This window comes from Gobius niger (genome assembly GCF_951799975.1).
Source record: "Gobius niger genome assembly, contig: SCAFFOLD_184, whole genome shotgun sequence".
Lineage (NCBI taxonomy): Eukaryota > Metazoa > Chordata > Actinopteri > Gobiiformes > Gobiidae > Gobius > Gobius niger.
The window spans coordinates 1-24,554 of NW_027639132.1; the positions used below are offsets into that span (position 1 = coordinate 1).

Below are 24,554 nucleotides of genomic sequence, written 5' to 3' on the forward strand. Positions count from 1 at the left end.
GGCAGGTTTGGAGCAGGTTTGGGGCAGGTTTAGAGCAGGTTTGGGGCAGGTTTGGGGCAGGTTTGGAGCAGGTTTGGGGCAGGTTTGGAGCAGGTTTGGAGCAGGTTTGGGGCAGGTTTGGAGCAGGTTTGGAGCAGGTTTGGAGCAGGTTTGGAGCAGGTTTGGGGCAGGTTTGGGGCAGGTTTAGGGCAGGTTTGGGGCAGGTTTGGAGCAGGTTTGGAGCAGGTTTGGGGCAGGTTTGGAGCAGGTTTGGGGCAGGTTTGGGGCAGGTTTGGGGCAGGTTTGGGGCAGGTTTGGGGCAGGTTTGGAGCAGGTTTGGGGCAGGTTTGAGGCAGGTTTGGAGCAGGTTTGAGGCAGGTTTGGAGCAGGTTTGGAGCAGGTTTGGAGCAGGTTTGGGGCAGGTTTGGAGCAGGTTTGGAGCAGGTTTGGGGCAGGTTTGGGGCAGGAGGGGCAGGTTTGGAGCAGGTTTGGGGCAGGTTTGGGGCAGGTCTGGACCAGATCTGGAGCAGGTTTGGAGCAGGTTTGGGGCAGGTCTGGACCAGATCTGGAGCAGGTTTGGGGCAGGTTTGGAGCAGGTTTGGGGCAGGTTTGGAGCAGGTTTGGGGCAGGTTTGGGGCAGGACAGGGGCAGGTTTGGAGCAGGTTTGGGGCAGGTTTGGGGCAGGTTTGGAGCAGGTTTGGGGCAGGTTTGGGGCAGGTTTGGGGCAGGTTTGGAGCAGGTTTGGGGCAGGTTTGGGGCAGGTTTGGGGCAGGTTTGGAGCAGGTTTGGGGCAGGTTTGGAGCAGGTTTGGAGCAGGTTTGGGGCAGGTTTGGGGCAGGTTTGGAGCAGGTTTGAAGCAGGTTTGGGGCAGGTTTGGAGCAGGTCTGGGGCAGGTTTGGAGCAGGTTTGGGGCAGGTTTGGGGCAGGTTTGGAGCAGGTTTAGGGCAGGTTTGGGGCAGGTTTGGAGCAGGTTTGGAGCAGGTTTGGGGCAGGTTTGGGGCAGGTTTGGGGCAGGTTTGGTGCAGGTTTGGTGCAGGTTTAGAGCAGGTCTGGAGCAGGTTTGGGGCAGGTTTGGGGCATGTCTGGAGCCGGTTTGGGGCAGGTTTGGGGCAGGTTTGGGGCAGGTTTGGGGCAGGTTTGGGGCAGGTTTGGGGCAGGTTTGGGGCAGATCTGGAGCAGGTTTGGAGCAGGTTTGGAGCAGGTTTGGAGCAGGTTTGGGGCAGGTTTGGGGCAGGTTTGGGGCAGGTTTGGAGCAGGTTTGGAGCAGGTTTGGGGCAGGTTTGGAGCAGGTTTGGGGCAGGTTTGGAGCAGGTTTGGAGCAGGTTTGGAGCAGGTTTGGGGCAGGTTTGGGGCAGGTCTGGAGCAGGTCTGGAGCAGGTTTGGAGCAGGTTTGGGGCAGGTTTGGGGCAGGTTTGGGGCAGGTTTGGGGCAGGTTTGGAGCAGGTTTGGAGCAGGTTTGGAGCAGATCTGGAGCAGGTTTGGAGCAGGTTTAGAGCAGGTTTGGAGCAGGTTTGGAGCAGGTTTGGGGCAGGTTTGGGGCAGGTTTGGAGTAGGTTTGGGGCAGGTTTGGAGCAGGTTTGGGGCAGGTTTGGAGCAGGTTTGGGGCAGGTTTGGAGCAGGTTTGGAGCAGGTTTGGAGCAGGTTTGGGGCAGGTTTGGAGCAGGTTTGGAGCAGGTTTGGGGCAGATTTGGAGCAGGTTTGGGGCAGGTTTGGGGCAGGTTTGGGGCAGGTTTGGGGCAGGTTTGGAGCAGGTTTGGGGCAGGTTTGGAGCAGGTTTGGGGCAGGTTTGGAGCAGGTTTGGGGCAGGTTTGGAGCAGGTTTGGAGCAGGTTTGGGGCAGGTTTGGGGCAGGTTTGGAGCAGGTTTGGAGCAGGTTTGGAGCAGGTTTGGAGCAGGTTTGGGGCAGGTTTGGAGCAGGTTTGGAGCAGGTTTGGAGCAGGTTTGGAGCAGGTTTGGAGCAGGTTTGGGGCAGGTTTGGGGCAGGTTTGGAGCAGGTTTGGAGCAGGTTTGGGGCAGGTTTGGGGCAGGTTTGGAGCAGAACTGGACCAGGTTTGGAGCAGGTTTGGGGCAGGTTTGGAGCAGGTTTGGAGCAGGTTTGGAGCAGGTTTGGAGCAGAACTGGACCAGGTTTGGAGCAGGTTTCGGGCAGGTTTGGAGCAGGTTTGGAGCAGGTTTGGGGCAGATCTGGGGCAGGTTCGGGGCAGGTTTGGAGCAGGTTTGGAGCAGGTTTGGGGCAGGTTTGGAGCAGGTTTGGGGCAGGTTTGGGGCAGGTTTGGGGCAGGTTTGGAGCAGGTTTGGAGCAGGTTTGGAGCAGGTTTGGAGCAGGTTTGGAGCAGGTTTGGAGCAGGTTTAGAGCAGGTTTGGGGCAGGTTTGGGGCAGGTTTGGGGCAGGTTTGGAGCAGGTTTGGAGCAGGTTTGGAGCAGGTTTAGAGCAGGTTTGGGGCAGGTTTGGAGCAGGTTTGGAGCAGGTTTAGAGCAGGTTTGGGGCAGGTTTGGGGCAGGTTTGGAGCAGGTTTGGGGCAGGTTTAGGGCAGGTCTGGACCAGGTTTGGGGCAGGTTTGGAGCAGGTTTGGAGCAGGTCTGGAGCAGGTTTGGGGCAGGTTTAGGGCAGGTTTGGGGCAGGTTTGGGGCAGGTCTGGGGCAGGTTTGGAGCAGGTCTGGAGCAGGTTTGGAGCAGGTTTGGGGCAGGTTTGGAGCAGGTTTGGGGCAGGTTTGGAGCAGGTCTGGGGCAGGTTTGGGGCAGGTTTGGAGCAGGTTTGGAGCTGGTTTGGGGCAGGTCTGGAGCAGGTTTGGAGCAGGTTTGGGGCAGGTTTAGAGCAGGTTTGGAGCAGATCTGGAGCAGGTTTGGAGCAGGTCTGGGGCAGGTTTGGAGCAGGTCTGGAGCAGGTTTGGAGCAGGTCTGGAGCAGGTTTGGAGCAGGTTTGGAGCAGGTTTGGAGCAGGTTTGGAGCAGATTTAGGGCAGGTTTGGAGCAGGTTTGGGGCAGGTTTGGAGCAGGTTTGGAGCAGGTTTGGAGCAGGTTTGGGGCAGGTTTGGGGCAGGTTTGGAGCAGGTTTGGGGCAGATCTGGAGCATGTCTGTGTCTAATACTCACTCTGCTTAGACTTGGGCGTGATGCTGAACTCCTTGCTCTCCTTCATGGCGATCTTCTTGCCTGCGATCTCGTCGTAGATGGAGGACAGATATTCCTGGGGCAGGTCTTTGCTGTCGTTGATGCCGCGGTTCATCTTAATGTACTGCTCCTTCGTCATCTTGTTCTTCACCTGGAAACGCCACAAACAAGCCTTTCAGTATTAAATCAGTAGTAACAGTAGTGCTCTGACCTGAGGGCTGAAGGTCTGGAAGTATTTCAGTACTAGAAGTATTTGTAGTATAAGTAGTATTACTCTGACCTGAGGGCTGTGCAGGTCGGTGGTCAGCATGATGATGGAGTAGGCGAGGACGTAGGCCGTGTCTGCGCTGGCGAACAGCGTTTGACTGAAGCACATTATCATTAACATTAAACAACATTATTATTAAAGTTAAACAACATTATTATTAAAGGGGGGGGTATTCTTCAAGCTTTCCATCATGTTATTCTGTCACTCCCTCATTAAAAACATGGCTGAAGTGTTGCCTTGGCACATTCACGTATTTCTGAGTCATCTGTAAAAACTCTGATGGCGGCCATTTTAGGGATAGGTTTTTGTCACTTTTTTGTTGAATTTTTGTCATTTTTTGTGTATTTTTTGTCATTTTTTGTTGAATTTTTGTCACTTTTTTGTTGAATTTTTGTCATTTTTTGTGTATTTTTTGTCATTTTTTGTTGAATTTTTGTCACTTTTTTGTTGAGTTTTTGTCATTTTTTGTTGAGTTTTTGTCATTTTTTGTGTATTTTTTGTTGAATTTTTTTAATTATTTTTTTTTATTGTTTTTTTTGTTGAATTTTTGTCCCTTTTTATTTATTTATTTTAATTTTTTGTTTAACTTTTGTCACATTTTTGTTGAGTTTTTGTCACTTTTTGTGTATTTTTTGTCATTTTTTGTTAAATGTTTGTCACATTTTTTTTTTTTTAATTTTTGAAAATTTTTGGTTTAACTTTTGTCACATTTTTTAAAGTTTTGTCACTTTTTGTGTATTTTTTGTCATTTTTTGTTGAATTTTTGTCACTTTTTTGTTGAGTTTTTGTCATTTTTTGTTGAATTTTTTTTTTTAATTGTTTTTTTTTTAAATTTTTGTCACTTTTTTTTTTTTCATTTTTTGTTTAACTTTTGTCACATTTTTTAAAGTTTTTGTCACTTTTTTGTTGTATTTTTGGCTGATGGCAGCCATTTTGAGTAATCTGTAAAAACTCTGATGGCGGCCATTTTAGGGATAGGTTTGCCTGAGTCCTCCTAGGAACGCCCCCACCTCCTGGAGACGCCTCCGAGCTTTGGTCACCAGCCGAGTAACCAACCACTGCTCCTCAGCAGAACCCCCTCCCCACTGATGCCACAGACAGCGTGTGGAGGGGGCGTGTCTAAAGGCTCAGAGGTTCTTAAAGAGACAGAGGCCTATTTCAAGACATTCACTACAGCCATTTTGAGAGAGACATTTTATACAGGGCAGTTATTCTAATTTACTGCATTTACAGACCAACAGAAGGTTTGTCATCATTGTAGTGAGATATAGACTGGTGCTATGGGACTGACAAAAGCAGAACACCCCCTCTTTAAAGCAGAACACCCCCTCTTTAAAGCAGAACACCCCCTCTTTAAAGCAGAACACGCCCTCTTTAAAGCAGAACACCCCCTCTTTAAAGCAGAACACCCCCTCTTTAAAGCAGAACACCCCCTCTTTAAAGCAGAACACCCCCTCTTTAAAGCAGAACACCCCCTCTTTAAAGCAGAACACGCCCTCTTTAAAGCAGAACACCCCCTCTTTAAAGCAGAACACCCCCTCTTTAACATTAAATAACACTATAATAAACATAAAGTCATGATGATGTCATGAACATACCTCTGGTTACACTCCAGGTAACGCGCCGCGAACTTCTCCATGAGTCGGTCGATCTTCTGAGCTTCTCCCGGGAGACGGAACCCTTCGAGAAAGATCCGCAACGCAGACACGAAGTCCCGCCCACAGAAGTCCAGCTGGTCCACGTAGCTGTACATCACCTCTTTGTTGGCCTTCGTGTTCTCCCCCAGGAACTCCCCCACCTGGGTCTGCAACAGGTATACACAGCTCACTCCCTGCTGGCCTCACTCTCTCCTGCCCCCTGCTGGCCTCACTCTCTCCTGCCCCCTAGAGGACGGGCGTGGCTCTCACCGTGTCGAGCCGCTCCTCCTGGTGAAGGAACTGGGCGATGTCCTCCACAGTGCAGCCCAACATCTTCTGGTCCTGGAGATACTGGATCCCACGCTTTGGTTTCTTATTAAAGCTGTGGAGAAACATCAGAGAGAAGAAACATCAGAGTGAAGAAACATCAGAGTGAAGAAACATCAGAGTGAAGAAACATCAGAGTGAAGAAACATCAGCGTGAAGAAACATCAGAGTGAATTTAAGCGAGAAACAGGAATGAGCAGCTAAAGATTTGTGTTTAGATTTGTCCTTAAAAAACAGACCAAACCCTTTACAATTTTGTCTGGTGGGAAGAGGCTGGAAGAGGTTGGAAGGGTTATGGAAGAGGTTGGAAGAGGTTGGAAGGGTTATGGAAGAGGTTGGAAGGGTTATGGAAGAGGTTGGAAGGGTTATGGAAGAGACTGGAAGGGTTTAGAAGAGGTTGGAAGAGGTTGGGAGGGTTATGGAAGAGGTTGGAAGGGTTTAGAAGAGGCTGGAAGGGTTATGGAAGAGGTTGGAAGGGTTATGGAAGAGGTTGGAAGGGTTATGGAAGAGACTGGAAGGGTTATGGAAGAGGTTGGAAGGGTTATGGAAGAGGTTGGAAGAGGTTGGGAGGGTTATGGAAGAGGTTGGAAGGGTTATGGAAGAGGCTGGAAGGGTTATGGAAGAGGTTGGAAGGGTTATGGAAGAGGTTGGAAGGGTTATGGAAGAGGTTGGAAGAGGTTGGGAGGGTTATGGAAGAGGTTGGAAGGGTTTAGAAGAGGCTGGAAGGGTTATGGAAGAGGTTGGAAGGGTTATGGAAGAGGTTGGAAGAGGTTGGGAGGGTTATGGAAGAGGTTGGAAGGGTTTAGAAGAGGCTGGAAGGGTTATAGAAGAGGTTGGAAGGGTTATGGAAGAGACTGGAAGGGTTATGGAAGAGGTTGGAAGGGTTATGGAAGAGACTGGAAGGGTTATGGAAGAGGTTGGAAGGGTTATGGAAGAGACTGGAAGGGTTATGGAAGAGGTTGGAAGGGTTATGGAAGAGGTTGGAAGATGTTTGAAAGAGTTAGGAAGAGTTTGTTTTTTTACACTTTTCTTTTCACTAATAACTTATTCGAAAACTAAACCAGATCTCGAATTCCTCTGAGCAAATCTTTGGGACATGCAGTGTTCATGTGGTGTTGGCGTGGCGTTCATTTGGCGTTGGCATGGCCTTGGTGTGGTGTTCGTGTGGCGTGGTGTTCGTGTGGTGTTGGCATTAGCGTTAGCTTGGCGTTGGCATGGTGTTAATGTGGTGTTCGTGTGGTGTTCGTGTGGCCTTGGTGTGGTGTTCGTGTGGCGTGGGCGCTCACAGGTCGATGCCGTGCTCGATGATGTCCTTCTGCTGCTTGATGACCTCGTACTGCTCGGGACGGTCGGCCGGAGCCGAGGACACGGTGGAGTCCATGGAGCTGACGCTGTCCCGGCGCCCGGAGGGCCTCACGTCCGCCAGCTCGCTGTCCCCGGGGCGCTCCTGGCCTGGCAACAGCACAGAGCCCATTATACATGTTTTACATATGCTGTTCTTCTCATGGATTCACTGAGATAAACAAAACCACTGGACTGGATGTTAGGCAGAGTTCTAGTTAGTGAGGCTGGTCAGTAGTTAGTTGGTGAAGTCAGTAGTGAGTTGGTGTAGTTACTAGTTAGTTGGTGAAGTTACTAGTTAGTTGGTGAAGTGAGTAGTTAGTTGGTGAAGTGAGTAGTTAGTTGGTGAAGTTAGTAGTTAGTTGGTGAAGTATCTAGTTAGTTGGTGACGTACCGAGGTTGGTCTGCAGGTTGGGGTTGACGTACATGTCTTTGCTCCACTCCACCATACACTTGAGGATGGACACCAGACACTCCAGGCCTTTCTTACGCAGACTCAGCTCCTGAAGAGGAACACAGACTTTAACAGCAGGTCCATCCTGGTCAGCAGGAAACCTCTGAGAACATCTGAGCCCCAGTGAGTGAGGAGGTACCTGCAGCGGCGTCATGCCCAGCTCCTGCCCGCTGCGGCCCTGGGCGATCTTCGACAGGTCGTTCACCAGGCGCTCGAAGATGTTGGCGGCGTTCAGGTCACAGTCGTAGTTCACGTAGATGTCCACCACGCACTGAGCGTCTGTGAGACAGGAGATCACAGAGAGCTTCAGGAGCGCTCCTTCAGCAGAGAGCTTCAGGAGCGCTCCTTCAGCAGAGAGCTTCAGGAGCGCTCCTTCAGAGGGTACAGAGAGCTTCAGGAACGCTCCTTCAGAGGCCAGAACAAACCCTTTACTGTAGACTAACCCTAACCCCAAACCTAACCCTAACCCTAACCACAGAGACCTTAAGGAACGCTCCATCAGAGGCCAGAACAAACCCTTTACTGTAGACTAACCCTAACCCCAAACCCAAACCTAACCCTAACCACAGAGACCTTCAGGAACACTCCTTCAGAGATCACAGAGACCTTCAGGAACGCTCCTTCAGAGATCACAGAGACCTTCAGGAACGCTCCCTCAGAGGTTAGATCACAGAGACCTTCAGGAACGCTCCCTCAGAGGTTAGATCACAGAGACCTTCAGGAGCGCTCCTTCAGAGGTCAGAACAAACCCTTTACTATAGACTAACCCTAACCCCTATAGTCATCCAGATGTTCCAGAGTGAAGAAGTCCTCACCTGCGCAGATGCGAGTCAGCGTCTGAATCACCATCCACTTGTGCTCGAAGGAACTCGTCGACGTTTCCAGGATCGTCAAGAAAATCTCCCGGAAGAAAACCTGCGAGAAACAGCAGCGAACGAAGTTAGAACAAAACCCGGTCCAGACGTATGATAAACCCGGTCCAGTCGTCTGAAACCCGGTCCAGTCGTCTTAAACCTGGTCCAGTCGTCTTAAACCTGGTCCAGTCGTCTTAAACCCGGTCCAGTCGTCTTAAACCTGGTCCAGTCGTCTTAAACCCGGTCCAGTCGTCTTAAACCCGGTCCAGTCGTCTTAAACCCGGTCCAGACGTCTTAAACCTGGTCCAGTCGTCTTAAACCAGGTCTTAAACCTGGTCCAGTCGTCTTAAACCTGGTCCAGACGTATGATAAACCCGGTCCAGTCGTCTGAAACCCGGTCCAGTCGTCTTAAACCTGGTCCAGTCGTCTGAAACCCGGTCCAGTCGTCTTAAACCCGGTCCAGACGTCTTAAACCTGGTCCAGTCGTCTTAAACCAGGTCTTAAACCTGGTCCAGTCGTCTTAAACCCGGTCCAGACGTATGATAAACCCGGTCCAGTCGTCTGAAACCCGGTCCAGTCGTCTTAAACCTGGTCCAGTCGTCTTAAACCTGGTCCAGTCGTCTTAAACCCGGTCCAGTCGTCTTAAACCCGGTCCAGTCGACTTAAACCCGGTCCAGTCGTCTTAAACCTGGTCCAGTCGTCTTAAACCTGGTCCAGTCGACTTAAACCCGGTCCAGTCGTCTTAAACCTGGTCCAGTCGTCTTAAACCTGGTCCAGTCGTCTTAAACCCGGTCCAGTCGTCTTAAACCTGGTCCAGTCGTCTTAAACCTGGTCCAGTCGTCTTAAACCTGGTCCAGTCGTCTTAAACCTGGTCCAGTCGTCTTAAACCCGGTCTTAAACCTGGTCCAGTCGTCTGAAACCTGGTCCAGTCGTCTTAAACCTGGTCTGAAACCTGGTCCAGTCGTCTGAAACCTGGTCCAGTCGTCTTAAACCTGGTCTGAAACCTGGTCCAGTCGTCTTAAACCTGGTCTTAAACCTGGTCCAGTTGTCTGAAACCTGGTCCAGTTGTCTTAAACCTGGTCCAGTCGTCTTAAACCTGGTCCAGTCGTCTGAAACCTGGTCCAGTCGTCTGAAACCTGGTCCAGTCGTCTTAAACCCGGTCTGAAACCTGGTCCAGTCGTCTTAAACCCGGTCCGGTCGTCTTAAACCTGGTCTGAAACCTGGTCCAGTCGTCTTAAACCTGGTCTGAAACCTGGTCCAGTCGTCTTAAACCTGGTCCAGTCGTCTTAAACCCGGTCTTAAACCTGGTCCAGTTGTCTGAAACCTGGTCCAGTCGTCTTAAACCTGGTCCAGTCGTCTTAAACCCGGTCCAGTCGTCTTAAACCTGGTCCAGTCGTCTTAAACCTGGTCCAGTCGTCTTAAACCTGGTCCAGTCGTCTTAAACCTGGTCCAGTCGTCTTAAACCTGGTCCAGTCGTCTTAAACCCGGTCTTAAACCTGGTCCAGTCGTGTTAAACCTGGTCCAGTCGTCTTAAACCTGGTCCAGTCGTCTTAAACCCGTTCCAGTCGTCTTAAACCTGGTCCAGTCGTCTTAAACCATGTCTTAAACCTGGTCCAGTCGTCTTAAACCTGGTCCAGTCGTCTTAAACCCAGTCGTCTTAAACCTGGTCCAGTCGTCTTAAACCTGGTCCAGTCGTCTTAAACCTGGTCCAGTCGTCTTAAACCTGGTCCAGTCGTCTTAAACCCAGTCGTCTTAAACCTGGTCCAGTCGTCTTAAACCATGTCTTAAACCTGGTCCAGTCGTCTTAAACCTGGTCCAGTCGTCTTAAACCTGGTCCAGTCGTCTTAAACCATGTCTTAAACCTGGTCCAGTCGTCTTAAACCTGGTCCAGTCGTCTTAAACCATGTCTTAAACCCGGTCGTCTTAAACCTGGTCCAGTCGTCTTAAACCTGGTCCAGTCGTCTTAAACCTGGTCTTAAACCCGGTCGTCTTAAACCTGGTCCAGTCGTCTTAAACCTGGTCCAGTCGTCTTAAACCTGGTCCAGTCGTCTTAAACCCAGTCGTCTTAAACCTGGTCCAGTCGTCTTAAACCTGGTCCGGTCGTCTTAAACCTGGTCCAGTCGTCTTAAACCTGGTCCAGTCGTCTTAAACCTGGTCCAGTCGTCTTAAACCCAGTCGTCTTAAACCTGGTCCAGTCGTCTTAAACCTGGTCCAGTCGTCTTAAACCTGGTCCAGTCGTCTTAAACCTGGTCCAGTCGTCTTAAACCCAGTCGTCTTAAACCTGGTCCAGTCGTCTTAAACCCAGTCGTCTTAAACCTGGTCCAGTCGTCTTAAACCCGGTCCAGTCGTCTTAAACCTGGTCCAGTCGTCTTAAACCTGGTCTTAAACCTGGTCCAGACGTCTTAAACCTGGTCCAGACGTCTTAAACCTGGTCCAGTCGTCTTAAACCAGGTCTTAAACCTGGTCCAGACGTCTTAAACCCGGTCCAGACGTCTTAAACCTGGTCCAGTCCTCTTAGACCCGGTCCAGTCGTAGGATAAACCCGGTCTTAAACCCGGTTCCGGCCTCACCTCGATCTGCATCTTGAGGTGCACCTTGAAGTGGGACAGCAGCGTGAGGAAGATGGCCAGGGACAGCTCGAACACCTGTGGGACGGAGGAGACCCCGTTCTTGGACAGGGCCACGCACAGGTACTGCTTTATGGCGTTCACGAACATCTCATGGGTCCGAAACACGGGCCCCGCGGCCTGCAGCACGGACAGCAGCAGCTGCAGGGACACGATCTTCGACCGCAGCTCGTGGGACCTGAGGGGGGGGGCAGGGGTCAGAGGTCACTGAGGGGGGGGGCAGGTCACAGAGGGGGGGTGTAGATGTGGTAGACTCACTTGGGGTCGGGGGGGCCGTCTGCCAGGGGCTTCATGGACAGCTTACACAGGGACCTGAACACGAGGAAGGCGTCTTTCTGCAGGACATGGGAGAAGCGGGCGGCGCTGTGGGGCTGCAGGCAGTCGCCGTCCTGCAGGGGGCAGCACATGTGGGTTAATTAGGCCAGTGGTTCTCAACCTGGGTGTCGCCAGATCATGTAGATAGAATATACTGTACATACTTCTTTTACTTTCTTTTAGCGTATATTATAATATTTTAGTGTCGCATGTGTGTGCTATTTTACCAGAGTACCATTATATGTTCGTAATTTGATGAATTTTATTTTAGCCATTTGTTTTTTTTAACCCCTTAACTCCCACCTGAACCGAGCACATTTTCTCCAGTTTGGCTTTATCCCAATCCAAAAGCTTCTGGAAAAAAGCTGTGAAAAAAGCGACAAAACTGAGACGAAAACAATGATGGAAATGTGACAAAAAAGTGAGAAAACATTGACAAGAAATTGACAAAAAATAACAAAAATGTGACAAAAAAGGACAAAAATTTGATTAAAAAATGGACGAAAAAATAACAGAAATGTGACAAAAAATGTGACAAAAAAAATTACAAAAAATTTTCAAAAATGAGTTGAATCCCAATATAAAAATGATGGGGGAAAAAATGTGATGACGTGAGGAAAAAGATCCTCTCGGTTCAGGCGGGAGTTAAGAGGTTAAGAATTATGTAGGCAAATGTTCCGATTTCTCACGGTGTGACCCGGGCGGGGGGTCACGAACCCCTTTAACTCTTATAATGGGGGTTGCGGCTCCAAAAGGTTGAGAACCCCTGAATTAGGCACAGAGTCAGACTCACAGGTCGAGCTGGGAAATGCTAAACTTTACCGTCAAAGCATCGAACATAATAAATCCCTCTCCTTAGAGCCGAGGCTGTCGGTCCCGGGACAGGATTAAACAAGTGATTTTATAAATGATTCTTTATTCAGATTTTTCCCAATTTTTTAAAAATGTTTTCCTTGTTTCTTTATTTTTGCTATTTTTTAAATACTAATATTATCCCCCATTTTAATAAATACATTTTCTCAATTTATTGATTGGACGTAAACTAAAATGATTAGTAGGACATGGGGGGAGGGGGGAGTTCTTGTTCTTGTCAATTTTTCACCAATTTCTTGCTATTTTTTTCCTGTTTTTTTCTTTTCTGTTTTTGTCCCAAATCCTCAACGTTTTTCTCCCAATCTCCTCACCTTTTTTTCTAATTTATTTCATTTTTTTCATATTTGTTGGCATAAAATATTGTATCTTTTTCTCACCGGGAGGATGTGGTGGAGTCTTGTTTGTTTCCTTACATTGTCCCCATTAGGGATCGGCGATACCACATTTTTTGGAATCGATACCGATACTTTTGGGGTCATTTTTCTCGATACCGATACCGGTCATTTTTATATGGGTGAATGTATTTCAATCAATATACATTTCTAAAGCTGGTTATTTCATATAATTAATAGGTACATTAAAGCAGTACTAAGTAACTCTTCCCCCAAGAGGCCATAAGTGCAACTGCAAGTGTCGTAGCAAGTTACGATTTTTTTAACGTATTAGTTGTCTTGGTGAGTAAATACTACGCTGACAGGAAAGGCAAAGGGACAGAGGGTTTCTGTGCATCCAATTATACAATAGAAATATTTTTTTTCACTCAAACTTGGCTGTAAATACTGTTTAAAGTGACGTTAGCCGCAGTTAGCTTTGCCCGTTAGCCTGTTAGCTTCTTCTTCGTGATTACATTAGTGTGTATTGCTTTCTCCGGTCCGGTGGCAGTCAAGTTGCAAACATGGTTTTCTGGCCAGAGACACCAGGGGGCGATGAAAGACCCTCCAATCATCCCATAAACACTTGTATCACCCCCACAGGGAAGGATTTATTAAGGTAAACACGTTACTTAGTACTGCTTTAAAATGATATTACTTTAACTGGTTAATTAAACAATGTTTATGTGAAATGAAACACATAAACATTGTTTAAAACTAATACTTTAATGACAAACAGAATCTAAACCAGAATGATATGGCTTGGTTCAATCCTCTGCTGCTGTGGATTGTTTTGGCTCAGAATAAAGATGTAAATTGTCCTTTTATGTTTAAAATTGCTGCCACGCCTTCTTTTTACATATGCAAATTAGTATCGATACTTTTTGCCCAAAATCGATACCTAAAAAGTAGCCGTTTGGTATCGATATATCGATGCTGTGGTATCGATCCGCCCATCCCGAGTCTCTATATTTCCCACATTATGTTCCTTTTTCTTCCCGTCTCTCGGTGATGGCGGTGCCCTATTGTACATGTTTTCTCACCATGAGGATGTCGTTGGACGACACTGACGAGCGCTCCTCCATGAAGCCGTTCTGCTCGGCTCGGAGCCGCGGGGGGGGCGGAGCCTGAGCGGGATCTGTCACAGGAGGAAGAGACCCTGATGAAGGAGGAACTATGAAGCTGATACAGGAGAGAGCAGAGCGTTACCGGGAGGAGGAGGTGAGAGTTCAGCCGCAGGAGGAGGTGAGAGTTCAGCCGCAGGAGGAGGTGAGAGTTCAGCCGCAGGAGGAGGTGAGAGTTCAGCCGCAGGAGGAGCAGCGTCTGCAGCGTCTTCTTCAAACACCGAGTCTGAAACAACACAGTCCAGACGTCAGGCCCCTCCTTCAACACGTCACTTTAACAATACATGATACTTCTGATCCTGTGTGGGCGGGGCTAATACCTGTGTGGGCGGGGCTAATACCTGTGTGGGCGGGGCTAATACCTGTGTAGGCGGGGCTAATACCTGTGTAGCCGGGGCTAATACATGTGTGGGCGGGGCTGATACATGTGTGGGCGGGGCTGATACATGTGTGGGCGGGGCTGATACATGTGTGGGCGGGGCTAATGCCTGTGTGGGCGGGGATAATACCTGTGTGGGCGGGGCTAATACATGTGTGGGCGGGTTAATACCTGTGTGGGCGGGGCTAATACATGTGTGGGCGGGGCTAATACCTGTGTGGGCGGGGCTAATACATGTGTGGGCGGGGCTAATACCTGCGTGGGCGGGGCTAATACATGCGTGGGCGGGGCTAGTACCTGTGTGGGCGGGGCTAATACCTGTGTGGGCCTGGCTAATACCTGTGTGGGCAGGGCTAGTACCTGTGTGGGGGCGGGGCTAGTACCTGTGTGGGCGGGGCTAATACCTGTGTGGGCGGGGCTAATACCTGTGTGGGCAGGGCTAGTACCTGTGTGGGGGCGGGGCTAGTACCTGTGTGGGCCGGGCTAATACCTGTGTGGGGGCGGGGCTAGTACCTGTGTGGGCCGGGCTAATACATGTGTGGGCGGGGCTAATACTTGTGTGGGCCTGGCTAATACCTGTGTGGGCGGGGCTAATACCTGCGTGGGCGGGGCTAATACCTGCGTGGGCGGGGCTAGTACCTGTGTGGGCGGGGCTAATACCTGTGTGGGCGGGGCTAATACCTGTGTGGGCCGGGCTAATACCTGTGTGGGGGCGGGGCTAGTACCTGTGTGGGCCGGGCTAATACATGTGTGGGCGGGGCTAATGCTTGTGTGGGCCTGGCTAATACCTGTGTGGGTGGGGCTAATACCTGTGTGGGCCTGGCTAATACCTGTGTGGGCGGGGCTAGTACCTGTGTGGGCGGGGCTAATACCTGTGTGGGCGGGGCTAATACCTGTGTGGGCCTGGCTAATACCTGTGTGGGCGGGGCTAGTACCTGTGTGGGCGGGGCTAATACCTGTGTGGGCGGGGCTAATACCTGTGTGGGCGGGGCTAATACCTGTGTGGGCGGGGCTAATACCTGTGTGGGCGGGGCTAATACCTGTGTGGGTGGGGCTAATACCTGTGTGGGCCTGGCTAATACCTGTGTGGGCGGGGCTAGTACCTGTGTGGGCGGGGCTAATACCTGTGTGGGCGGGGCTAATACCTGTGTGGGCGGGGCTAATACCTGTGTGGGCGGGGCTAATACCTGTGTGGGCGGGGCTAATACCTGTGTGGGCGGGGCTAATGCCTGTGTGGGCGGGGCTAATACCTGTGTGGGCGGGGCTAATACCTGTGTGGGCGGGGCTAGTACCTGTGTGGGCGGGGCTAATACCTGTGTGGGCGGGGCTAATACCGGTGTGGGCGGGGCTAATACCTGTGTGGGCGGGGCTAATACCTGTGTGGGCGGGGCTAATACCTGTGTGGGCGGGGCTAATACCTGTGTGGGCGGGGCTAATACCTGTGTGGGCGGGGCTAATACCTGTGTGGGCGGGGCTAATACCTGTGTGGGCGGGGCTAATACCTGTGTGGGCGGGGCTAATACCTGTGTGGGCGGGGCTAATACCTGTGTGGGCGGGGCTAATACCTGTGTGGGCGGGGCTAATACCTGTGTGGGCGGGGCTAATACCTGTGTGGGCCGGGCTAGTACCTGTGTGGGCAGGGCTAATACCTGTGTGGGCCTGGCTAATACCTGTGTGGGCGGGGCTAGTACCTGTGTGGGTGGGGCTAGTACCTGTGTTGGCGGGGCTAGTACCTGTGTGGGCGGGGCTAGTACCTGTGTGGGCGGGTCTAATACCTGTGTGGGCGGGGCTAGTACCTGTGTGGGCGGGGCTAATACCTGTGTGGGCGGGGCTAATACATGTGTGGGCCGGGCTAGTACCGGTGTGGGCATGGCTAATACCTGTGTGGGCGGGGCTAATACCTGTGTGGGCGGGGCTAATACCTGTGTGGGCGGGGCTCTGCTCTCCGCCATCGCCCCCCACTCGCCCGTTCACCGCCGGAGCGTCTCCCTCAGAGTCCAGCTCCGGGGTCAGCGAGGGGTCGGGGGTCACAGAGGGGGGGTCGGGGGTCACAGACGGGGGTTCCGGGGTCGCTCTGAGGTCGTCGTCATTGGGGGACGGGGCGGTGGGCGGGTCAGGTGTAGGGGTGCGGTCAGAGCGGGGCGACGCCCTCTCCCCGGGGGCCGGTGAGGAGCTCTGGGGGAGACGCAGGCGCTCCTTCTCCTGCTCCTGGGCCTCTGCAGCCTGGACACGGACAGAGACATGTTAACTCTCCACACGCGTGACAGGAGGAGGAGCTACATGTGAAGGAGGCGGCTCTGACTCACGGCCTGGTTCTCCATGCGTGTGAAGATCACGTGTAGCATCTGCGTTAGCGTGGCTTTAGCCGTGGTCTGGTTGATGAGGTTCCGACTCGCCAGGTAGATGTTGTAGCAGGTGCGGACGGTGAGGAGCACGCTGCCCTCGTGGATCTCGATGTGCGGAGACGTGACGGTGGTGAGGAGCGCCTGGAGACACACGCGTGTTTAAAATAACATGTGATAGCTACATGCTAACAACATCTTTGGTCTGTGTGACTGAGAGGCTACATGCTAACAATATCTGTGGTCTGTTTGTGTGACTGAGAGGCTACATGCTAACAACATCTTTGTCTGTGTTACTGGGAGGCTACATGCTAACAACATCTTTGGTCTGTTTGTGTGACTGAGAGGCTACATGCTAACAACATCTTTGGTGTGTGTGACTGAGAGGCTACATGCTAACAACATCTTTGGCCTGTTTGTGTGACTGAGAGGCTACATGCTAACAACATCTTTGGCCTGTTTGTGTGACTGAGAGGCTACATGCTAACAACATCTTTGGCCTGTTTGTGTGACTGAGAGGCTACATGCTAACAACATCTTTGGTCTGTTTGTGAGGGAAAACACTGGCCTGTTCCGCTAAAGTCAGAGGTAGTTCTGGAGGCTCTCTCGGCTGTTTCCTAAACTCGTTTCTAGCTCTGCTCGTTGAGGCTAATGACTCGTACCTTGATGATCTGCAGCTGGACGCCCTCGTCCGTCTGCGGGCCCTGGAAGCAGTTACAGATGGTCTCCAGCAGGCGGTCGATGAGCCGCCGTCCCGGAGTCTTACTGTCCGGGGCGTTTCCCGTGATGTGTCCGTACGCGATTAGCTTCTGCAACACAACCACAGGGAGGCGCTCACACACTGAGAGGCTACATGCTAACAACCACAGGGAGGCGCTCACACACTGAGAGGCTACATGCTAACAACTACAGGGAGGCGCTCACACACTGCGCTAACAACCACAGGGAGGCGCTCACACACTGAGAGGCTACATGCTAACAACTACAGGGAGGCGCTCACACACTGAGAGGCTACATGCTAACAACCACAGGGAGGCGCTCACACACTGCGCTAACAACCACAGGGAGGCGCTCACACACTGAGAGGCTACATGCTAACAACCACAGGGAGACGCTCACACACTGAGAGGCTACATGCTAACAACCACAGGGAGGCGCTCACACACTGCGCTAACAACCACAGGGAGACGCTCACACACTGAGAGGCTACATGCTAACAATATCTTTGGTCTGTTTGTGTGACTGGGTGGCTACATGCTAACAATATCTTTGGTCTGTTTGTGTGACTGGGTGGCTACATGCTAACAATATCTTTGGTCTGTTTGTGTGACTGGGAGGCTACATGCTAACAACATCTTTGGTCTGTGTGACTGGGAGGCTACATGCTAACAACATCTTTGGTCTGTGTGACTGAGAGGCTACATGCTAACAACATCTTTGGTCTGTTTGTGTGACTGGGAGGCTACATGCTAACAACCACAGGGAGGCGCTCACACACTGCGCTAACAACTATTATGCTAAGTATATTTTAATTGTAGCAGCTATTCTCTTAATCTGATGTGTATGCAGGAATCACCACCAGCTCTGAGTTCTGGTCATGTGGGCGGAGCCTAGACTAAAGTCTGTTGTTAAAATGGTGGCAGGAAGGCGTGTGTGTGGAGGGAGCGCCACCTGCAGGCAGTCCAGGGAGGTGCTGACGATGCGCGGGGACTTGGACTGACAGGCCAGCTCGAAGGGCAGGACGTATTTGTCCGCCTCGATGTAGTTGGCCCTGGGGGGAACCACCGTCCCATCTCTGCGGAAACATGAGGTAGGAGAAGTTATCCTCATGTTATCCTCACGGAAACTTTATCCTCAAGGAAACTTTATCCTCACGGAAACTTTATCCTCACGGAAACTTTATCCTCACGGAAACTTTATCCTCACGGAAACTTTATCCTCATGTTATCCTCACGGAAACTTTATCCTCACGGAAACTTTATCCTCACGAAAACTTTATCCTCACGGAAACTTTATCCTCATGTTATCCTCACGGAAACTTTATCCTCATGTTATCCTCACGGAAACTTTATCCTCATGTTATCCTCACGAAAACTTTATCCTCACGGAAACTTTATCCTCACGGAAACTTTATCCTCATGTTATCCTCACGGAAACTTTATCCTCACGGAAACTTTATCCTCATGTTATCCTCACGGAAACTTTATCCTCACGGAAACTTTATCCTCATGTTATCCTCACGGAAACTTTATCCTCATGTTACCCTCACGGAAACTTTATCCTCACGGAAACTTTATCCTCACGGAAACTTTATCCTCACGGAAACTTTATCCTCACGGAAACTTTATCCTCACGGAAACTTTATCCTCACGGAAACTTTATCCTCACGAAAACTTTATCCTCACGGAAACTTTATCCTCATGTTATCCTCACGGAAACTTTATCCTCACGGAAACTTTATCCTCATGTTATCCTCACGGAAACTTTATCCTCACGGAAACTTTATCCTCACGGAAACTTTATCCTCACGGAAACTTTATCCTCACGGAAACTCACACTTTATGACTGTGATGAACTTACTTTTGCTTCTCGAGCTCCGCCTTGATCTCATCTGAAGAGGAAACAGAATCCTGGGTTAGTCAAACAGTCTCTGACGTCACAGACATAAAAGATCCTAAACCTCGTTTGATTCTTTTAAACTCAGGAATCAGGACCAAGAAGGGGAATGGATTTTGGTTTGAGTGAAGGAGCTCAGACTAATGCTGAGAACAGCGACGATAGTCAGATTTATCTTGGATTAAAATATTTACAATTAACAATATTGTCGCGATATTATCACGATATTATCAGAATATTGTATGTAATTTCTGCTTTTACTGTGTTGTGAAGCACTTTGTGGCCTTTGCCTGTGAAAGGTGCTATATAAATAAAGATTACTTACTTACTTACTTACAATATTATAACGATATTATCAGAATATTATTGTTAGAGGATAACATTAAATCGCTATTTATCATACTGGGTCAAGGCTATGACAGAGATAGTACGACTGTACAGCCTGACCCAGTATGATAAATAGCGATTTAATGTTATGCTCTAACAATTATCACGATATTATCACAATATTATCACGATATCATCAGATATTATCACGATATTATTGCGATATTAACACAATATTATTTTGATATTATCACAATATGATCACGATATTATCAGAATATTATCACGATTCACTTCTTTTATCGATATCGGCGATTCAAAGGAAAATGTTTTCAAACCGATAAATGAAACAGTGTCTGAGCCGAAGCTGTGACACTGGAAATATAAAACAACTGGACTGGATCTCGAGGCAGACGTCCCTGGAAAGAGGAGTCTGTAGGAGCTTCTCTTCAGGAGAAACAGTGACTGCAACATATTTAACCCGACTGAGAATTATCTTTATTTCCAGGTGAAATCAGACCAAAACCCGCCCCGTGAAGCGTCTCGTCTGACGGTGTCGAGTTCGTGGTTTCATAAATAATGAGACGGTTCGAGCCAAACGGAGGATCAGCTCCAAACGCCTTTACATCAGGGAGCATAGGGCTGACCCCTTTATATAAAATCATTGCAACATTTTTAAAGCATTTTCGCAGCCGGTTTCTTTCAAACAGAACTATAAGAAGAAGAAGAAGAATCATCAAATTGTGTCAAAGCAAGTCTTAAAACTCCAAAACCAGGAGCAAAAAGAGTAAAATGGAGATAAAGTCAGAGAGTCAGGAGTAAAACTGGACTTTGGCACATGTCTGTGAACAGTGTGATTGTTTGGGAGACAGCGGGGCTCCTGGGGTATGCAGATTGTGTCACAGACATTGTGATAAGCCTGAATGCTGAGTGTGTGGGAGTGAAACCCGTGTATCCGGGACCGCGTTAGTGCTACGTACAGATCCGTGATAGGTCTGTGTCTCTGGGTTTGTTTTGGCTGCAATAACTGCCTTAATGTCAATAAAACGTCCATAAAATCATCCCAAACGACTCGGTCCGAGCACAAAACGCCCCGGGAACAACCTCTCATTCATTTAGCTCTCATTTAGACCCGCGTCGCTGTGATAAAGTCGTAATAAACACCCAGGCGACGTGTAAACACAGCGGGGCTAGCGTTAGCTGCGCTAGTGCTAATGCTAACCTAGCTTCGCGTTAGCATCGTTGTATCGGATTCTTTCCGACTCAAAACAAGCGTAATGTTTCATATTGACATAAAGACAGGCTCGGAATCTGAAAACGAGTGAAACAGCCCGTCCTCAGAGCCCGCTGACAGAACAAACTCTGACATTTACGAGTCCAAACACGGCCGTTTGTACCGATGCTAACGCTAACTAGCTTCACAGGCGCTCACTCTGTATGAGACGCTAAAGCCTGGGCATTTCGTCCGAGTGGGAATAAGATTTACCAGACGGTAAACCAGGACTAAATCAGGTCTAAATCAGGTCTAAACCAGGACAACATCAGGTCTAAACCAGGACTAAACCAGGTCTAAACCAGGACTAAACCAGGTCTAAACCAGGACTAAACCAGGACTAAACCTGGACTAAACCAGGTCTAAACCAGGGCAACACCAGGTCTATATCAGGACAACACCAGGTCTAAACCAGGACTAAACCAGGGCAACATCAGGTCTAAACCAGGACTAAACCAGGTCTAAACCTGGACTAAACCAGGTCTAAACCAGGGCAACACCAGGTCTATATCAGGACAACATCAGGTCTAAACCAGGACAACATCAGGTCTAAACCAGGACTAAACCAGGTCTAAACCAGGACTAAACCAGGTCTAAACCAGGACTAAACCAGGGCAACATCAGGTCTAAACCAGGACTAAACCAGGGCAACATCAGGTCTAAACCAGGGCAACATCAGGTCTAAACCAGGACTAAACCAGGTCTAAACCAGGTCTAAACCAGGACAACATCAGGTCTAAACCAGGACTAAACCAGGTCTAAACCAGGACTAAACCAGGTCTAAACCAGGACTAAACCAGGACTAAACCTGGACTAAACCAGGTCTAAACCAGGGCAACACCAGGTCTATATCAGGACAACACCAGGTCTAAACCAGGACTAAACCAGGGCAACATCAGGTCTAAACCAGGACTAAACCAGGTCTAAACCTGGACTAAACCAGGTCTAAACCAGGGCAACACCAGGTCTATATCAGGACAACATCAGGTCTAAACCAGGACAACATCAGGTCTAAACCAGGACTAAACCAGGTCTAAACCAGGACTAAACCAGGTCTAAACCAGGACTAAACCAGGGCAACATCAGGTCTAAACCAGGACTAAACCAGGGCAACATCAGGTCTAAACCAGGGCAACATCAGGACAACATCAGGTCTAAACCAGGGCAACATCAGGTCTAAACCAGGACTAAACCAGGGCAACATCAGGTCTAAACCTGGACAACATCAGGTCTAAACCTGGACAACATCAGGTCTAAACCTGGACAACATCAGGTCTAAACCTGGACAACATCAGGTCTAAACCTGGACAACATCAGGTCTAAACCTGGACAACATCAGGTCTAAACCTGGACAACATCAGGTCTAAACCTGGACAACATCAGGTCTAAACCTGGACAACATCAGGTCTAAACCTGGACAACATCAGGACAACATCAGGTCTAAACCTGGACAACATCAGGTCTAAACCAGGACTAAACCAGGGCAACATCAGGTCTAAACCTGGACAACATCAGGTCTAAACCTGGACAACATCAGGTCTAAACCTGGACAACATCAGGTCTAAACCTGGACAACATCAGGTCTAAACCTGGACAACATCAGGTCTAAACCTGGACAACATCAGGTCTAAACCTGGACAACATCAGGTCTAAACCTGGACAACATCAGGTCTAAACCTGGACAACATCAGGTCTAAACCTGGACAACATCAGGACAACATCAGGTCTAAACCTGGACAACATCAGGTCTAAACCAGGTCTAAACCAGGACAACATCAGGTCTAAACCTGGACAACATCAGGTCTAAACCTGGACAACATCAGGACTAAACCTGGACAACACCAGGTCTAAACCAGGACAACATCAGGTCTAAACCAGGACAACATCAGGTCTAAACCAGGACAACATCAGGTCTAAACCAGGACAACATCAGGTCTAAACCAGGACTAAACCAGGTCTAAACCAGGACTAAACCAGGTCTAAACCAGGACAACACCAGGTCTAAACCAGGACTAAACCAGGGCAACATCAGGTCTAAACCAGGACTAAACCAGGGCAACATCAGGTCTAAACCAGGGCAACATCAGGACAACATCAGGTCTAAACCAGGGCAACATCAGGTCTAAACCAGGACTAAACCAGGGCAACATCAGGTCTAAACCTGGACAACATCAGGTCTAAACCTGGACAACATCAGGTCTAAACCTGGACAACATCAGGTCTAAACCTGGACAACATCAGGTCTAAACCTGGACAACATCAGGACAACATCAGGTCTAAACCTGGACAACATCAGGTCTAAACCAGGTCTAAACCAGGACAACATCAGGTCTAAACCTGGACAACATCAGGTCTAAACCAGGTCTAAACCTGGACAACATCAGGTCTAAACCTGGACAACATCAGGTCTAAACCTGGACAACATCAGGTCTAAACCTGGACAACATCAGGTCTAAACCTGGACAACATCAGGACAACATCAGGTCTAAACCTGGACAACATCAGGTCTAAACCAGGTCTAAACCAGGACAACATCAGGTCTAAACCTGGACAACATCAGGTCTAAACCAGGTCTAAACCAGGACAACATCAGGTCTAAACCTGGACAACATCAGGTCTAAACCTGGACAACATCAGGACTAAACCTGGACAACATCAGGTCTAAACCTGGACAACATCAGGTCTAAACCTGGACAACATCAGGTCTAAACCTGGACAACATCAGGTCTAAACCTGGACAACATCAGGACTAAACCTGGACAACACCAGGTCTAAACCAGGACAACATCAGGTCTAAACCAGGACAACATCAGGTCTAAACCAGGACAACATCAGGTCTAAACCAGGACAACATCAGGTCTAAACCAGGACTAAACCAGGACAACATCAGGTCTAAACCAGGACAACATCAGGGTATTGTGGCTCTTCTGCTCTTAGATTTGGGTAAAGCCAAACTGGGGAAATGCTCGGTTCAGGCGGGGGTTAAGAGGTTAAAAATAATCGCAGTCTCTCATTTGGCGCAGCCCGGACGAAATGCCTAAACCTTAGAGTGTCTCCCTGAGGAAGAGTGACAGGCTCCGGGCATACCCGGTTATACCCGGGTATACCCGAGCACTAGAGGGTATATCAGAGGGTATAAAGGGGGCATAAAGGGTCCGTACCCAGCGCCACCTGGCAGGCCTTCCTCAGCGGGCCGTGCTGGCTCCTCTTCAGCTCCTTGTCGGACAGGATCTTCTCCAGGGCCCGGGACAGGAACATGCTCTTGGTTCTGCGGGAGAGGAGGGCCTCCGGGGGGGTCCGTGCTGCGGCTGGAGGCCCGGGCTGATGGAGCATGTCACGGGGGGGGATCAGCCCCTCATCAGCGGCGCGGGGGCTGCGGGAGGTCGGCCTGAGCCTGAGCCTGAGAGCGTAGAGTTCAGTCGGTCCGAGTCACAGCCGCGGCCGCCATGATGCTGGAGTCACGTGACCGTCAGCTGGGTGCGCACGCGGAACAGAAGACAAATACTTACGGACTAGTATTATTATTATTAATATTATTATTGTTATTATTATTATTATTATAAATGTTCATGAAATTAATATAACTGTTCAATAAAAATAAAAAAAATAAAAAAATATTATTCATTATTATTATTTGTTTGTGCGGAGCCCTGGAAGTGACATCAAACAAACAAACATGCTTGTTTTGTTTGTTTGTTTAAGAAATATAAAAATGTAATAAAACACTTTTTTTTTACACCACAAATTATCTCGGGATAAAAGAATTATATATAGTTTTTTTTAATATATATATATTTCTTTCATTGGAAAACATTTTCTCTATTTTTTTTTTACCTCGAGATAATTTATGTAAAAAAAAAAAACTTAAAAAAAAAAATGCAAATTTATGAGGAAAAAAGTTTGGGGAAAAAAAGATGTTTTAATTTCGTCGAGTAAAATATTTCGTCATAACTTTAGTCAAAGTAACATTTTGGTTTGACTAAAATCTGACTAAATAAAAATGAAAAGCAGAAACTGAATCCTCTAAACGTGTGATGACAGTTTGAACGAGCCTCAAAGTAAAATAAAATGTGCGACAGGAAGTGACTGTGTGGCCTTCAAAATAAAAGCAGCTGAACTGTTTGGCCTCATCACTAAATATGCCGTCATTTATTTATCACTGTGTCCAGTTCTGTTCCGTTTTAACCTCTTAACCCCCGCCTTCACCGAGGGCGTTTTCTACGGCTTTACCCAAATGTAAAAGCTCACAGAGAAACGGCTCATTTGAAAGCTAAGACCTACAAAACTCATTATAACTGAGCTTCTTCAAGGGTCGTCGTCACTTTTTGGTCCCTTTGCT

General features: G+C 49.1%; 1 protein-coding gene across 1 annotated transcript; it reads right to left on the bottom strand.

The window, feature by feature from the left end:
* Positions 1-3,069: 3,069 nt before the first annotated feature.
* On the bottom strand, positions 3,070-23,673 carry LOC306982845 (brefeldin A-inhibited guanine nucleotide-exchange protein 2-like; the record flags this gene model as incomplete). Its single annotated transcript, XM_079583295.1, has 19 exons — positions 23,377-23,673; positions 18,580-18,610; positions 17,671-17,794; positions 16,662-16,808; positions 15,964-16,143; positions 15,580-15,880; positions 14,127-14,147; positions 13,364-13,504; positions 13,198-13,292; positions 10,854-10,984; positions 10,539-10,773; positions 7,930-8,029; positions 7,254-7,393; positions 7,055-7,163; positions 6,606-6,771; positions 5,263-5,374; positions 4,954-5,159; positions 3,368-3,452; positions 3,070-3,238 (listed from the first exon to the last, which is right to left on the bottom strand). Coding segments are annotated over exons 1-19 (2,665 nt in total), but the record flags the coding sequence as incomplete, so codon positions are not given.
* Positions 23,674-24,554: the final 881 nt, after the last annotated feature.